At 35.7% G+C, this 16,502-nt stretch overlaps 1 protein-coding gene across 1 annotated transcript; it reads left to right on the top strand.

Moving 5' to 3' along the window:
• Window positions 1-6,178: 6,178 nt before the first annotated feature.
• LOC102617370 (chaperonin CPN60-1, mitochondrial-like) lies at window positions 6,179-11,367 on the top strand. The gene is made up of 18 exons (XM_052440744.1): window positions 6,179-6,243; window positions 6,363-6,408; window positions 6,533-6,619; window positions 7,553-7,712; window positions 7,846-8,033; window positions 8,182-8,277; window positions 8,710-8,814; window positions 8,964-9,041; window positions 9,136-9,219; window positions 9,464-9,544; window positions 9,634-9,693; window positions 9,813-9,890; window positions 9,997-10,092; window positions 10,194-10,293; window positions 10,377-10,501; window positions 10,614-10,719; window positions 10,839-10,917; window positions 11,093-11,367. Exons 1-18 carry the CDS (start codon window positions 6,206-6,208, stop codon window positions 11,199-11,201), a joined length of 1,716 nt encoding a protein of 571 aa, XP_052296704.1. The 5' UTR covers window positions 6,179-6,205; the 3' UTR covers window positions 11,202-11,367.
• The last annotated feature ends 5,135 nt before the right edge of the window (window positions 11,368-16,502 follow it).

Raw genomic sequence — 16,502 nt, 5'->3', positions numbered from 1 at the left:
CCAATTTCTGTAAAATGTTAACATCTTGTTATTTTATCCCATTCCTTTGGGAGAAAAAAGTGCCGAATTAATGTTGTAACGTATTGTGAATTGCAGGGCATTATCGCTAAAATCATCGTATCAATTTGATCCCTCTTGCTTGCATGGCTTTATTTCTCACTCTCATTCAAAACGGACTTGGCCAAAATTCCATGAGTGTTACGAGTGGGCATTCAAATTCGGTTAAATTGGATTGAACCAAATTTGAAATTTATTTCAAGTTTGGTTTAGTTGGGTTTATCCCTTAAAATCCAATCAGATTCAAATTTAAAAACCAATCAATTTTTATTTCAGTTCAGGTTAAATCATAACCGAATAAAAAAATCGAACGAGTTTGCTTAGAAAATAAAAAAAACATAAAATTAGGGGAAAGAAAAAGAGGAAGCAATCACGCAATCCCTAAATCTAATTATCCTTCTCTTCATCTTTACTATGACAATGATGCATTCAGACACATAGTCACACACACCTAGCCCTAACCCTGCCTGAGCTATCAAATGCCCATGCCACCACTATCAAATTCGTTCAACTGCACCAACGCTACTTCTAGTTGTTCCTTCAGCCGATTTGCTTCTTTGTTCCCGCAAGCTTCAGCTATTTTCATCTTTTCCATTCTTAAGCTGATGCCCTTCCGCGTTCTAGCTTCTGTCATCTCTGCTGTTACTGCCTTTGCGTTCGTTTGTCGTCAACCCCACATGATAATTTTAAATTTACATACGTTTTATAGTAATTTAAAATGGTGCATGAATGGGAAAATTTTATTGTAATTCCAAATTTGTATAACGGTTGTTTGTAACTCAATTAGGCATGGCCAAAAGAACATGTTGAGCATGCTTGGTCGGTAATTGATATTTGTTTTTCAATTTTTTTGCATCAATGATCTTGAGTATTTGTGAAAATAACTTGCGGGGTACCCCAGGTGCACCTGAGGATGCCGCAATTGTCTGGGAAGCTTTTTTGGCGTTCAACTTATACTGGAAGGTCTTCATGGGCTTTTTGTTTACGGTTGGTACCCTGGCTACTACGGGAATAGCAAGAAGCAATGGAGCGTTTCTCCCGAGAGCCGCCGGTTTAAAACTTTGAACGGGTGCCCAATGGCTCGTGCTTTGGTCTACTTCCCTCCGGTATTTCAGATCTTGGTATGATTTGCTTCTCACCGCGTGGAGGCGGAACATCTTGAGTTACCGGGGAAGTGGCTGCTTCGGGTACCCGATATCCTACTGCTCTGAGAATCAGATGAGCTAAATCCTCAAAGTGTTTATGAGTAACAGGCTCCTCGTCGGGTTGAATACCAATTGATTGCTTAACAAATTTGCCCTTCTCTAGGCGGGATGCCCTCCTTGTCGAGTCACCCCTCTTATCACTGCCGTGGTCCTCCGCTCTATCATGACTGAGCATTTGGTTATCAGCGGGTACGTCGGGTGCCATGGTTGCGCAAGCACACATACCGACAAGCTTAGCACTATGTGGAGGCTTTTTGCGTGCTCCTCACAGACGACGCCAATTGTTTGTGGCTGATTTTGGGTTAACGAAATAAAATCACAAAACCAAGCCAAGTACAATAAATTTATTTTTATTGGGGAGCGAGGTGCTCACTTGTTCGGCGCGTGCAGGTTGTTTAGGCTTTTTGTGGAGAGAATGAGGATTGAGATGGCAGTGGATATGGAAGGTGTCAGACTTTAGGTGTGGAGGGCTGGTGAAACTCGCCTTAAACCTGCGAAACAACTAAAAAAGAAGTCAAAGGTGGAGCCGGGGATGGCCGGCGACCACGCTCCGACGCTCAAGTCAGAGTTGGGTTATCTCAGGTTAGAGAGCTTGCAAGTCAGAGTTGGGTTATCCGCCGAATTCAGAATGGTACGAGGCTTTACGAGAGGCCTTAGGGTGCATTTCTAAGAGCCACAGCATAGCCCCACCCAAAAATACTGCCCTGAAGGTCGGGATGCCAAAAGGCCCCAGGGGCTCCAAGACGGGTGGGCATAGCCTTAGAGAGGGGCACGGGCGAAGTTTTTCCGCCGGACTCGGAATGGGGCGAGGCTTTACGAGAGATCTCGGTGTGCCCATGGGGAGTCGAGGGCACAGCCGCGCCCAAAAATAGTACCCCAAGGTCGGGATGCCAAAGAGGCCCCAGGGGCCCCAAAACGGGTGGGCTATAGCCTTGGTAGGGGGTGCGGGCGAAGTTCGTCCGCCGGACTCGGAATGGGGTGAGGCTTTGCGAGGGGCCTCGATGTGCCCACGGGGAGTCGCGGTAATAGCCGCGCCCAAAAATAGCGCCCCAAGTTTGGAGTGCCAAAAAGGCTCCAGAGGCCTCGAGACGGGTGGGCTATAGCCTTTGTGGGGAGCGCGGGTGAAGTTTGTCCGCCGGATTTGGAATTGGGCGAGACTTTGCGAGGGGCCTTGGTGTGCCTGCGGGAGTTGCGGGCACGGCCGCGCTAAAAATAAGCCTGATTATGAGTAGGGGTGGGCAAAATACCCGACCTGACCTGACCCGACCCGATCCGACCCGAAAAATTTCGGGTTCGGATCGGATCGGGTTGTCAATATAACCCGATCAAATGAAATATTACAAACCCGATCGGGTTTTGATCGGATCGGATAAAACTCGATCTGATCCGAAAACCCGATCGGGTTGCTTTAAAAAAAAAAATCTACAGCCAAACGCCCAAACACACGCACACGGCACACAACACACCACACATAATCACACAAATCACTGAAATCACTGAAATCACATACTCAAAAGGTTACACTTTACAGTTTACACAAACACAAAACACACAAAAACAAAAAAATCACAACACCCAACCCGTGAACCCACCCTCAAGAAGCAAGAAAACATTCTCTCCTTCCCGCAATCTGCTGCTGCCGTGTTGCGAGTCCGGCCATCTGCTGCTGCGTCAGCGATCTGCTGTTGCCGTGCTGTTGTCATGTTGCTGCCGTGTTGCGTCCAGCCATCTACTGCTGCGTCCACGATCTGCTGCCGCCGTGTTGCATCCAGCCATCGCGAGGAAACTGCTGCGCGTCCAGCCGTGCGCAAGTTGCTTCTGCACGCCCACCGATCTGCTGCCGAAAACCCAGCCGCCGATCTGCTGCTCCAAGGCTCAAGCTCCAACCCGACCCGAGTTTCTCCTTTAGTCCTTTATGTGTTTTGAATTTTGAAGCTTTCATGGTGTATTGGTATATATGTTTTGAATTGACCTGTTTTTATCGACCCGAATTGGTTTAACTTGACCCGAATTCAATATGATCCATTTTTAATCCGAACCGATCCGAATATATATCGGATCGGATCGGGTCGGGTTGTAAATTCGGGTTGTATTCGGATCAATGTTTGCACAACCCAAATAACCCGAAACCCGATCGGGTTGACCCGAACCCGACCCGAATCCGATTTTGCCCACCCCTAATTATGAGTTAGCCTTGGTGGGGCCCGCGGCAACCCCCGGAAGTCCCGCCGGAAATCACGCCAGAAGGAGTCCATTCGAGAGGAAAGAAAAAGAAAAAAGAAAAAAAAAGAGGAAAAAGAGTCGAGCCGAGAGGGAAGAGAAAAAAAAAAGAGGAAGAGGAGAGTTGACTGAAAGAAGAAAAAAGAAAAGAGAAAGATAAGAAAGAGAAGAAATAAACTATTAATTATAAAATATAATATGAAGTAGGTTATTTAACACAAATCAAATAAATAAATTGCAATTGTAAAATTAATTATATATAATATAACACTAATAAATAACACAACTAAATACATATACGTAAGTGAATATCATAGGTACATCAATAAACTCATTGGTGAGATTGCTTGTAACCTAAAAAATACTTGATTACACATATTTTAATAAAATTTAATATCTTATATCAAAATACTCATTATTTTGTATAATATTAAGGACCATTGAATAATTGATAATAAAATATATATTATTTTTAACACTCATTTAACATATATATTCTCTGAATTTTTTGTTCAGGATTTCTTTATAACACTTTACGAGTTTTTACAACATTGATAATAGTATTGTTGTGGACTCTTGAATGTTAGGGTTTTCATGTTTACCATTCATTTGATACAGTGAATAAAAAATTAGCTATTTAAATCATAACAAGTAATCTTCATGTTGCACGTAAATATAGATTTTTATATTTTTAATTAATTGATAAAAGAAATTTTATATTATAATAAATAAAAATCTCACAATCGATGATGGGATCATTGGATTTAATATTAGAATCTTCACCCTTAATTTAATTTTAATGGATAAGTAATTATGTAACAAGTAATTTGCAAGTTGTGATATTTCTTCATATTTTAAATCATCAAAAAATGAAAGAAATACAAGTAATTTTGGAATTAAAATTATTATGTATTAATTCTCTTACTTTACAATTTTACATTTTTTTTTTACTTTTACATTTAGTATTAGAAATATATTTAGTAGCATTAAAATAAATGTAATTAACAAGTAATATTATTTGAATAATACTTTATATAAAGATATTACATAAAGTATTATAATAATTTGTATTGTATGAATTCAATTACAAACTATTAATACCTAAACAATAATGATAATAGAAGGCATTGTAATAAAATATTTTATATATGTTTTATTAGCAATACTATGAGTCACAACAAATGATAAATATTTTAGTCACTAATGAAAAATATATATGGCTATATAAATATATAGTGAGAAATGTTTTGATTTAAATTTTTAACAAAAAATTAAACTATTAATTTCATGCAATTGAATGGTGGAGGATATGACATTATGAAATTATGCTTTGACTTTCAATATTAACCATTAGACTATGAGATATTAATGACTCAAATATTGCGTCAAAATTTTAAGTTAAAGTATCCTAAATCATGTCTTTATAATGGAAATATAAAAACATACAATTGATTTTTCTCATTTTGTCATTAAATATTATTGGATGTAATATTTTATTTATTGTCACTATTACTTATCATAATAAAAGCAATGGCTCTTAGTAACATAAAAATTTTATAATTACAGTCAAAGAATAACGATAGAATAATCTTTTATGATTTATAAACTAAAGTTAATTAGGAATATATGTTAGATTAAATTTTTATGGAATTAATAAAGTGACATTTGAAAATAAAATGAAAACAAGCTTGTGAAAGTTAAAGTTTATAAGGCTTGGATAATTTTCTACCATGTAAATAAAAATATAAAAATATAAAAAGATTTTCTTTCCCAATTTTTCCACATAAATATTCTTGAAGGCAATATTTTATTCATTGTCAATAGTAATTACCATAATAAAAGTAACAACTCTTATAACATAAATTTTATTATTACAATCAAAGGATGTCAATAAAATAATGTTTCATGATTCATAAACTAAAGCTCATTAGGAATATGTATTAGATTTAACTTTTATGAAATTAATAAAGTGATGTTTGAAATAAAATGAAAATATATAGACTTGTAAAACTTAAAATCCTATCATGTAAGAATATTAATTATAAGATAAACAAAAAGTTCAAAGAATAGGTACATTAAATGGGTGTTAAAAATAATATATACTCCGTGATCAATTATACAATGGTCCTTAGTATTATATAAAATAATGAGAATTTTAATATGCGATTTTAAATTTTATTACAACATGAGTGATCAAGTAGTTTTTAGGTTATAAGCAATCTCACTAATGAGTTTATTGATGTGAGTATGACGTTTACTAAAGTATATATACTTAGTTGTGTTATTTATTAGTGTTATATCATATATAAATTTTGCAATTATAATTTATTTATTTGATTTGTATTAAATAACCTATTTCATATTATATTGTATACTTATTGGTAATAGATTTTGGAAAATTTATTCATAAAAAATTATCACAATACAAATTTAAAGGAGACTTGAAAAGTAATTATAAATAAAATATGCTATTTAAGTGAAATTACTTTAAACTCTAAGGGTAGTCACAATTATTTTACAAACATTTCTCCACCTCTTGAACGGTTGACAAATCGTTTAACATTATTTTTAATTTTTTTCTTTAGCAAAAAATTATATACCATTAGATTTAATCCAATGGTGCACAATTAAAATATTAGTAATATTTAAAAAAAATTACAGCATCATAGAGGAACCCTTAAAATAAAATCTCTGCTAAATAATAGTCCCCAAGTCCACAGACCATGAACAGGTTAGCCTCCAGTCTTGCCTCCAAAGTCAGGTACCGTCTTTCTGAATTTCTCTCTGTTGATAGTTCGGAAGATCTATCTTTTATTTGTTTTAAACTTCTGACTTTGTTTATTACCTGTTTCTGTTTTTTTTCCCCAACGTCAATGGCAGGGTGGCTAAGAACATTATCCGGCCGGCTAAAAACAGTATCCGGCTGGTGAGACTGTCCTGTTTTCTTCTATATATTCTCTCTGTTATTTATTTTCAATCTCTCTCAAGAGTTGCTATTTGGTTCGTGGCTTATATATTTATGGAAAATTGTGGTACGTATTCTGTATCAGGTTGGAAGTAGATTAAGTTGGGGCAGAAACTACGTTTCTGGTAGCGAAGAAATCCCTTATAATGACAAACTCATGAACTGGCCTATAGTGAGTCACTCATCCTGTAAAAGTTTAACCTTTTTTTTTTTTGTTCTTCTTTATATTAATTGGTGCTGTGTTTTGTGTCTGATTTGCTGTAATTTTGAGCGAAAATTTTATTTGAAAACTTTTAAAGGAGTATTTGAAATCAAAGTGCATGTTTTGGGAGTGCTTGTTAGACAAGTTATTATGTAGCAAATTAAAAATAGTATAGCAAAACAGCCTAACTGCCGGCGATCGCAACACCGCCATCAAACGGCTACAAACTGAGTTTCAACACCGTCTTTGAAGAGATTGGCGGCATTCAACCATAATTCTGGTGGTTTTCGCAGCCAAGCTTGCCACCGTGTAGCAGCGGTGGCCGTGAGTTAAGAGAGGCTTTTTTTACTCCACCATGCCTCCAATGCCAGCGAAATTCATGCCCTTTTGAAATTTGTGATCCTTTGATCTTTGACAATGACGACTTTTTTATTGTTTTATATAAATATTTAAGAGTTGAATTAGTTTATTTATTTAATATCTTTTTTAGAAGGGAATTAGTTTATTGATGGAAAGATGAATTGGTGTATATTTTTTAATAAGTAATTAATAAATATATTTAAAATTCTTATTTCCTTTTATACATATAACTAAATTTTTGTACATTTTAGTCATTATGCATTAACAGCCCCCCAATTTTAGGACTAATTTACCAAATATATCTAACAAATTATTATAGAGTTGATTGTCTCATAATCTAAATTTAGCAAACGTGTTTGAAATTTTTTCTAAAGCTGATTATTTCGAAATCTAACACAATGGTGATTGCTTGGGAATCCAATGCAATCCCAAACTTGGCCTAAGACTTGTTACAACAGTATCTCTGCTTGTTGTTTGCTCCTCTTCAATAATGTTGGGTTCTTTTGAGATGCCTGTTAATGTCATTGGATATTGGTGTTGCAGGATCGTGATGTTACAGGAGAGGGTTTTGCTACAGTTGGCAAAATTGCAAAATGCGGGCACAAAACTGATGCCAACCTTGCATGTGATACGGTGGAAGAAGGTGTCTGGCTGACCGCATTAGGTTATTCGGATGAGCGTGGTGAGGGTTTTGATAGTCAAGGTATGTACCGACAAACTATATTAATTGGAAAATGGTTGTCTTAGATGTAAGCTGCTATTTCGCTGGTGGAATCTCCTAAGGATGGGCTTGATTACTCATTTGAAGTTTGATTATGTTTGTTTGCACTTTGCAGTCTTAAAATATAGGCCTATCCTGACTTATACCTTGGACGATGCATTGAGAAGTGAAGGATTCGAGGCAGTCAAAGCAGGAATGAGTGCTGATCTAATAATTGGAGAAATTTATGAAGCAGTTTGGAGAGTTTGTCAATACTTACGTCGCATAGCACGACCGGTCAGCGGATACGGAGAAATCGTCCAGGTTTATTACTTACTGAATATTGCTTTGTTTAGGAGTTGGGAGGATTATAATATGGACAATGGATAGAGGTTGTTTAATTTTAATGGATAGTAAGGTCATTTATTTTGATATGCCTGCAAACTATATTTTTTTTTTTTCCTCTATAAAGGTTGCGACAGCTGCAGCAAATGGAGACAAAAAGACTGGGGAGTGGGTAGCCAAGGCTGTTGAGAAACTTGGAATAGGTGGTTTATTTTTTTTAGATGTAAGTTGCTTGTTCTATTTATGACATTCTTCTGTTTTGAGCCATCTTGGTTTGAGATTGCTTTGGCATGGTGTTCCACTTGTAATTTACCTTTCTTTTTCTTTTTTTTTTCCTTTATCATTTTACAAAACTTTGTCATTGATTTAAAGTTTTACAAGATTCTGTTTTGCTATTAAATTTAACTCTTTTCAATTAATGGTATTTTTGACCAATTCCGTGACCCGGGGTTATCTTTAATATTAAGACATACCTTAGGACGAAGTGGGACGTGACAAGTAACATGTTACATGTGCTTTACTTCTGCTTAATTCTCTTCTCCTTCGCATGAATCATTTTTTTTTTACTTCACAGTCTTATTTGTTTCATTAACCCTTTACATAGAAAAATTTGGGTCATTCAAAAATCTTAGAAGCCGAGACAAATTTGTTGCAGGGGAGGAGAAGATGGAAGACTAGGTTAGAGTATATTCAGGCAATGAAAGTAGATTGGGGCTTTGTGTCCCCTTCCTTCATCACCAATATGAATTCTGCAACATGTGTAAGTATTTCAATAAATCACTGTACTTCTTTTTTATGGCTACGTTTGGTACGTAGGGAATCAATTAACAAGAATCGCGCTTGTTTTACCAAAAATGTATAAAGTTGTCTTTCTTCGGCTTAATGCAGCTATTGTTTTGTTTTTGCTAGAGTTTGAGAAATCCATTCATTTTAATCCATGCGAATAAAATTTTGACTGAGGATGTTGTAAAGCAAGCAATTAGACCGGTATGCGAGAGTGTTTTATGCGGAAATGAGAAGCTTTAGTTTATTTACTTACAAATTAACTGAATCTTTTTTTTTCCCCTTTTCTTTTCGGTAGAGACGACCTCTATTGATTGTAGCCGAGGATGTAGAAACGGAGCTGGTCAGATCTCTGAGACGGTCTTATCGTGGGAAATCAAAGGTTTTCTTATCAAAATAGAAGAATATGAGAATTAGATAGGGCACAAGAATTCACATAGTTCCTCCTGAGATCTGCATTCACAAGTGAAGCCGGCTTAGGAAAATTTACAGATATAAAACTAAATTACAATTGAACACATGAGAGTATAGGTTACAAATAAAAGACTTGCTTAATTTTACATATCATGCATTTACTTTTAGTTTTACAGAAGATCGTTTTATTAATTTGGGTTTATGAATTGAAGCTTTGTGTTGTCAAACCTCCAAAATGTGAACATAATGGAAAGGCAATCATGCAGGACCTTGCGGTCTTCACTGGAGGCCAGGTGGGTTCATTTGGTAGTTAGTGTTCCCACCAGTTTTGCATTACTTATGTAATTCGCAAACCAATGTCATACTATCTTTTCACTTTTAGGTTGTAACTGGCGAATCAGATATGAACTTTGTACCACAAATGCTTGGTTCATGCAAAGAGGTGAGACATGTAATGTGCGAATTGTTTTTGCTGTATAAGTCCTTGCCCTAGATCATTTCAATTGTCAAGGGCATGTTTTGTTGAAATAGGATATATTTTAGCCATTTCCACCATTGCAGGTCAAGGTGTCACAGGATGAGATGGTTATCGTTGGTGGGTCTGGTGGCCAAGAAGACATTGAAGAAAGACGTAAGGAGGTTGGTTGTGGCTCTTTTTGACATGTTTTGCAACAATTTTCAGACTTTTCGTTTGTGTTCATTTGTTATTTGAAATTATTCGGTACTTCTGTTATTTTTGTTTCAGTTAAAATTCTCAATTATGTCGAGCACTTCAAATGATGAATTAAAGTTATTAGAAAAGAGGCTTGCAAAGTTTTCTTGTGAAGTGGCTTATTTTAAGGTTTGTTTGTGTGAAGTTGTGTTTTATTCTAGCATCTTAGCCGTACGAAACATACAGTCCTTTGTTGAAAACATATTTAATAGAGACTGTTTTTATGTAAGGTTGGTGGTGATAGTTGTGCCGAAGTGTTCAAATATTGTTGTAGAGTTTACAATGCCATAACTGCCTCCTTGGCTGCACTTGATGGAGGAATTGTAGCTGGTAAGCCTTATATTTTTAGAATTTTGTGTGGTCGACCTTGTTCGGTTCATGAATCACATTTTGATATTCTGATGAATTTGTAGGTGGAGGGGTTGCACTTCTTCATGCGTCGAAGGAGCTAGAGAAATTGCACACTTCGTGGTATAATGAAAAAAAAAAACGAAATAATAGGATGCTTGGTGTTCACCTTGTACAGAAAGCTCTCAAGGTATTTGTCATTTTCTTTGCATACTATTTTTCAGTTGTTTGCTTTTCCAAATCTTACTGGTCAATACTACTCAGGCATCAGCTTCCTAACAAATTTGAGGTTGCGTGTACAGGCGCCTGTGTGCTCAATTGCTCATGCTGCTGGATTTGACTATTCAGTTGTTGTTGAGAAGCTACTGGAGCAGGACAATCCTGGCCTTGGATATGATCCGGCTAAAGGTTTGTTTTAATAAGTAAAAATAGAAACAAAAACTTGAGAGTTATTTTGTGTTGTTCCCAATGTGCATTGAGTTGGGTGAGACTGCTCTCATCATAGTCTTTGTTTTATTTTTCACCAGGTGAATTTATCGATCTGATCGAGTGTGGAAATGTTGATGCGGCACTATTGATAGGCTTTGAATTAAATGATGTCGCATGGTAACTAGTTTAACCTCTTCAATATCTTAGTAAATTTATGTTATTGCTATGTACATCTAGCTCAGTTCACAGACTCTCAAGAGGTGTCGTCCATTTTCCATTTTATGTGACGGTAATTTCTACTAAGCTTATGTTAGTTCTCTAATTAAGCAAATACCAATTATTGTTTGTGTAGGCATTCTAATTGTAACTTTGGTACAAGATGCTTAGAGCTCCAGTCCTCGAAGGGAACACAGACGGAAAAGGAGGCTTGCGATCTTGCCAACGAATGTTCCTTGGCATGATATTTTTGTATTCTTATTTATTAATTTATCTAGATTCAAATCTCTAAGATAATAACATTTATCGTATTATGCTAGCTTAGATCGTTACGGCTGCCGTTGGAGACATCAGTCTCTGAAATAACATGGGTATTTTTATTTTTATTCTTTTAATTATTATTTTTTTAACCTTTCACACACACGACAGCCTACTATATCAAAACTAAACTCTATCACTATATTACCACTATGTCATAAGTCAAATTAACAACACAAATCATTCAATAAAATGCCAAGTAAACCAAAGCAAGTTGGATGCCTATTAACAAAACTCCGTTGTGAATCAAAATCTATTGCAATAAGGAACTGCTTAGTTGATAATACCCTTTTGTTCTTTGTTTAGTTGATCTTAATTCTGTTTCTTTTCGTCTAAACTTGTTACGGAGATCTGGATTAAGGTTGTTTCAATTGAACTGAATCCAAGAAGGTCTTAATTCTGGTGCGTACAACTTGTACTGATCTTGTGAATAATCTTGAGCATCGATTGATCTTATAAGTCGTCTAAGCAGATCAATCACTACAAAGGTTTATGGTAAAGTTCGTTTAGTTTAGCTATTCCGTTCATTTTATACAATGGTTGAATAATTTCATTGTAAAAGAACTGTATAGTCGTTTTATTTGTTTCTTAATATTTTGTATATCATCGAGCTCTAGAGTTTTATAATCATGTTATTAATGCCAAACACCAAGACAATGTGTTGCATTAGGATCTGTCTAGTTACATTATTAACATATCATATTGACTGCAGCATTTGCATCCTCGGTCTTTTTGGTAGAAAGTGAGACCAATAAATTCCCTATAAATACAGCATAGGTACTTTTATACAATTCTTGATCAGTTGCCCTACATCTCTGCAGCTGCACTTGCCATCTATCAAGTGGTCGCAGGATCCTTCATGACTAATTCTTTGTCAAAGAAGTTTGACATGAATTTGCTAGCAGAATGTACTCTAGTTAATTTGTACTGTGATATCATACCCCCTTTTTTTGTCTTGATTGTTTAATACAACTTTTTTCTTATTACCATGGTAAAGAAGAAAACATAAATATAATAAATTTCTTTTAAGAGAATGCAAGTATTATTTTTCTAAGGTTTTATGTTTAAGAAATTAATCTAATTTACGTGGTTAAAAGATTCTCTATTTTTTAATAGTTTAGAAGAATTATATGTTTGATAGTGGATAAATTAAATATTGTTTAATACTTCCCTCTCAATTCAATGATTCGTAATGACGAATTAGATGATAAAACTCAAGTAATCATAAAACTAATTAAACCAATTTTTTGCCATCAAATATGACAAAAGGGTTCTGTTAATTGTTAATTTGTTATTTATTACACATCTGTAAAAACGTCATCACCAAGCTGTCCAATGTTTTTTAGGTCTTTGGTTCGAAAACACATGGTTACGTTCATTATTATGGCTTTTTTTTAAACCTTTTTGGTGAAAGGAGGAGGAGACATTCACCGCACAAAAAGTTGAAATTCAAAATTAAAATAAGGATTCACTTTCCACGCCAAGTATGAAAAAAAAAAAATCACCCATTTGATTATTATTATTTACTTTTTTATAGTTGTTTATTGTTGTTAGTCTACCATCATCAGTTCAATTCATCATCCTATTTAACAAAGACAAAGCATCATCTAAATTCTCATTCATAAGTACATGTACTGCTGAATCTTTTTGTTTTTATTTTTGGCTTTCAGATCCATTATATGAGCTATTTAGTTTTGACATTTCACTTTTATTATTATAGACTCCTTACTCAGACGATGGGTTTGCATGTCTAGCTACTAGAACTGTTTGCTTGATTCTTTGAAGTGTCTTCCTCTGCTGGGTCAAGCATCATTCACCACGTGCGACTTACATCCTCCAGAAGTTCAAAACAAATAAAAGATAGATCTTCAGAACTATCAACAGAAAGAAATTTAGAAAGCCCATACCAGACTTTGGAGGCAAGACTGGAGGCTAACCTCTTCACGGTCTGTGGACTTGGGGACTACTATTCAGCTGAGATTCTATTTTATTTTATTTATTTTGTAAGAAAAAGAAAAGAGGAATAGTAGTTTATTTAGTTGAGAGTTTTCGTTTTATTTTTTAAATAGCAGTTTAGTCGATGATGATTGTTTTGTGTACTTCGTGCCCCGGCATTCACTTCAGAAAAAGACGGGGCTATCCTCTTACATTAGATTTAACTTTTTTTTACAATGGCTAAAGCCTAAAAGAATCCAACATTTGCAAGCCTTCAGGACTAAAGAATACAACATACAAATCCTCTTCCAAGATACAAATACTCTTCCAATTCTGCTTCAACAGATGTTCTTAGTTCTTAATTTTTTATTCATAATTATTATTACAGATGGTTATTTCTGTTAAGTTTTATCACAATAATTTAAATAATATATATTTTTTGTTCTTTTATAAAGTGTAATTATTCATCATCATCAATTTGCGTTGCCTGATTTGTGTATATTATATACTGTTGTTTTGTCTTGTATAATAATAATAATAAATAAAAAATTAGTAAATCGGCAAACAAAAATTTGGAGAGCCCTTGTTAAACCTTAGATTCAGGTCTTATATTTTTGTTTATATTAAAGTTGTTGAAAATTGAGGATATTATTATAACTATTGTCATTATTTTTATTAAATTCATTTTATTATCTTATTGTTAGATACTGGTATTGTTATTTTGAATAGCCCCCTCTAGATAAATTGTCAACTTCTGTCATTATTGTCACCGTCTGATCCTTACAGCAACAATTCAAGCCAAGTTTTGGTTTGATTTTCGTGATAAAAAGTTGTACGAATGTTCGAAAAGAATCTGGATGAACAAAAGACAGAGTTCATAAAATGCTTGAAGCTATTGGAAGAAGAGCTTGGAGAGAAACCATATTTTGAGGTGAAAATATGGAACCCGTATATGTGGTCATTATAACTGGCTATATGCCTATTGAGAAATGTCCAAATTTGCCACATAGAAACAGAGTGATCAAAGCTGATTGAGAGGGAAAAATAGGTGCATGAAGCTTGAAAGTGGCTAAATCTCTTTCTAACGAGTAGGCGGGAAAATATTTATGGCTTGATTTTGGCAGCAAAGAAGAAGAAGGGATTAAAATATAAATTTTAATATTTTTGTTCTTTCTTAGTGTGATCTTCTTTTATCATGCTTTTGTTGTAGTTGTTTTGATTAGCCTAGTCAATTGTAAGGATATGCTTCATGAAAATTCAGTCATTTTGATGATATCTTGTGCAGATTTTGATGATACTTAAGATGATTAGAATTTAAGAGATTTCACTATATTTTTTCTACGGTCCACTACTGTTTTGTTTAATGTTACTTTGATGAGGTAGAATAACATATGACAACTTAGATTGTTCGCAAAAAGAGATCCAATTTCTGTAAAATGTTAACATCTTGTTATTTTATCCCATTCCTTTGGGAGAAAAAAGTGTCGAATTAATGTTGTAACGTATTGTGAATTGCAGGGCATTATCGCTAAAATCATCGTATCAATTTGATCCCTCTTGCTTGCATGGCTTTATTTCTCTCTCATTCAAAACGGACTTGGCCAAAATTCCATGAGTGTTACGGGTGGGCATTCAAATCCGGTTAAATTGGATTGAACCAAATTTGAAATTTATTTCAAGTTTGGTTTAGTTGGGTTTATCCCTTAAAATCCAAACAGATTCAAATTTAAAAACCAATCAATTTTTATTTCAGTTCAGGTTAAATCAGAACCGAATAAAAAAATCGAACGAGTTTGCTTATAAAATAAAAAAAAAACATAAAATTAGGGGAAAAAAAAAGAGGAAGCAATCACGCAATCCCTAAATCTAATTATCCTTCTCTTCATCTTTACTATGACAATGATGCATTCAGACACATAGTCACACACACCTAGCCTTAACCCTGCCTGAGCTATCAAATGCCCATGCCACCACTATCAAATTCGTTCAACTGCACCGACGCTACTTCTTGTTGTTCCTTCAGCCGATTTGCTTCTTTGTTCCCGCAAGCTTCAGCTATTTTCATCTTTTCCATTCTTAAGCTGATGCCCTTCCGCGTTCTAGCTTCTGTCATCTCTGCTGTTACTGCCTTTGCGTTCGTTTGTCGTCAACCCCACACGATAATTTTAAATTTACATACGTTTTATAGTAATTTAAAATGGTGCACGAATGGGACAATTTTATTGTAATTCCAAATTTGTATAACGGTTGTTTGTAACTCAATTAGGCATGGCCAAAAGAACATGTTGAGCATGCTTGGTCAGTAATTGATATTTGTTTTTCAATTATTTTGCATCAATGATCTTTAGTATTTGTGAAAATAACTTGCGGGGTACCCCAGGTGCATCTGAGGATGCCGCAATTGTCTGGGAAGCTTTTTTGGCGTTCAACTTATACTGGAAGGTCTTCATGGGCTTTTTGTTTACGTTTGGTACCCTGGCTACTACGGGAATAGCAAGAAGCAGTGGAGCGTTTCTCCCGAGAGCCGCCGGTTTAAAACTTTGAACGGGTGCCCAATGGCTCGTGCTTTGGTCTACTTCCCTCCGGTATTTCAGATCTTGGTATGATTTGCTTCTCACCGCGTGGAGGCGGAAAATCTTGAGTTACCGGGGAAGTGGCTGCTTCGGGTACCCGATATCCGACTGCTCTGAGAATCAGATGAACTAAATCCTCAAAGTGTTTATGCCTAACGGGCTCCTCGTCGGGTTGAATACCAGTTTATTGCTTAACAAATTTGCCCTTCTCTAGGAGGGATGCCCTCCTTGTCGAGTCACCCCTCTTATGACTGCCGTGGTCCTCCGCTCTATCATGACTTAGCATTTGGTTATCAGCGGGTACGTCGGGTGCCATGGTTGCGCAAGCACACATACCGACAAGCTTAGCACTATGTGGAGGCTTTTTGTGTTCTCCTCACAGACGACGCCAATTGTTTGTGGCTGATTTTGGGTTAACGAAATAAAATCACAAAACCAAGCCAAGAACAATAAATTTATTTTTATTGGGGAGCGGGGTGCCTCACTTGTTCGGCGCGTGCAGGTTGTTTAGGCTTTTTGTGGAGAGAAGGAGGATTGAGATGGCAGTGGATATAGAGGGTGTCTGACTTTAGGTGTAGAGGGCTGGTGAAACTCGCCTTAAACCTGCAAAACAACTAAAAAAGAAGTCAGAGGTGGAGCCGGGGATGGCCGGCGACTACGCTCCGACGCTCAAGTCAGAGTTGGGTTATCTCAGGTTAGAGAGCTTGCAAGTCAGAGTTG

Source organism: Citrus sinensis, chromosome 5, assembly GCF_022201045.2.
Source record: "Citrus sinensis cultivar Valencia sweet orange chromosome 5, DVS_A1.0, whole genome shotgun sequence".
Lineage (NCBI taxonomy): Eukaryota > Viridiplantae > Streptophyta > Magnoliopsida > Sapindales > Rutaceae > Citrus > Citrus sinensis.
This window is presented reverse-complemented; position numbering and strand designations above follow the sequence as displayed.

Bases quoted from the DNA above. Each gene is read 5' to 3' on its own strand.
- LOC102617370 (XM_052440744.1), top strand. From the start codon at position 6,206: ATGAACAGGTTAGCCTCCAGTCTTGCCTCCAAAGTCAG. The intron at 6,620-7,552 runs GTGAGTCACTCA...TTGGTGTTGCAG, and splicing joins AACTCATGAACTGGCCTATA to GATCGTGATGTTACAGGAGA. The intron at 8,815-8,963 runs GTAAGTATTTCA...TGTTTTTGCTAG, and splicing joins ATATGAATTCTGCAACATGT to AGTTTGAGAAATCCATTCAT.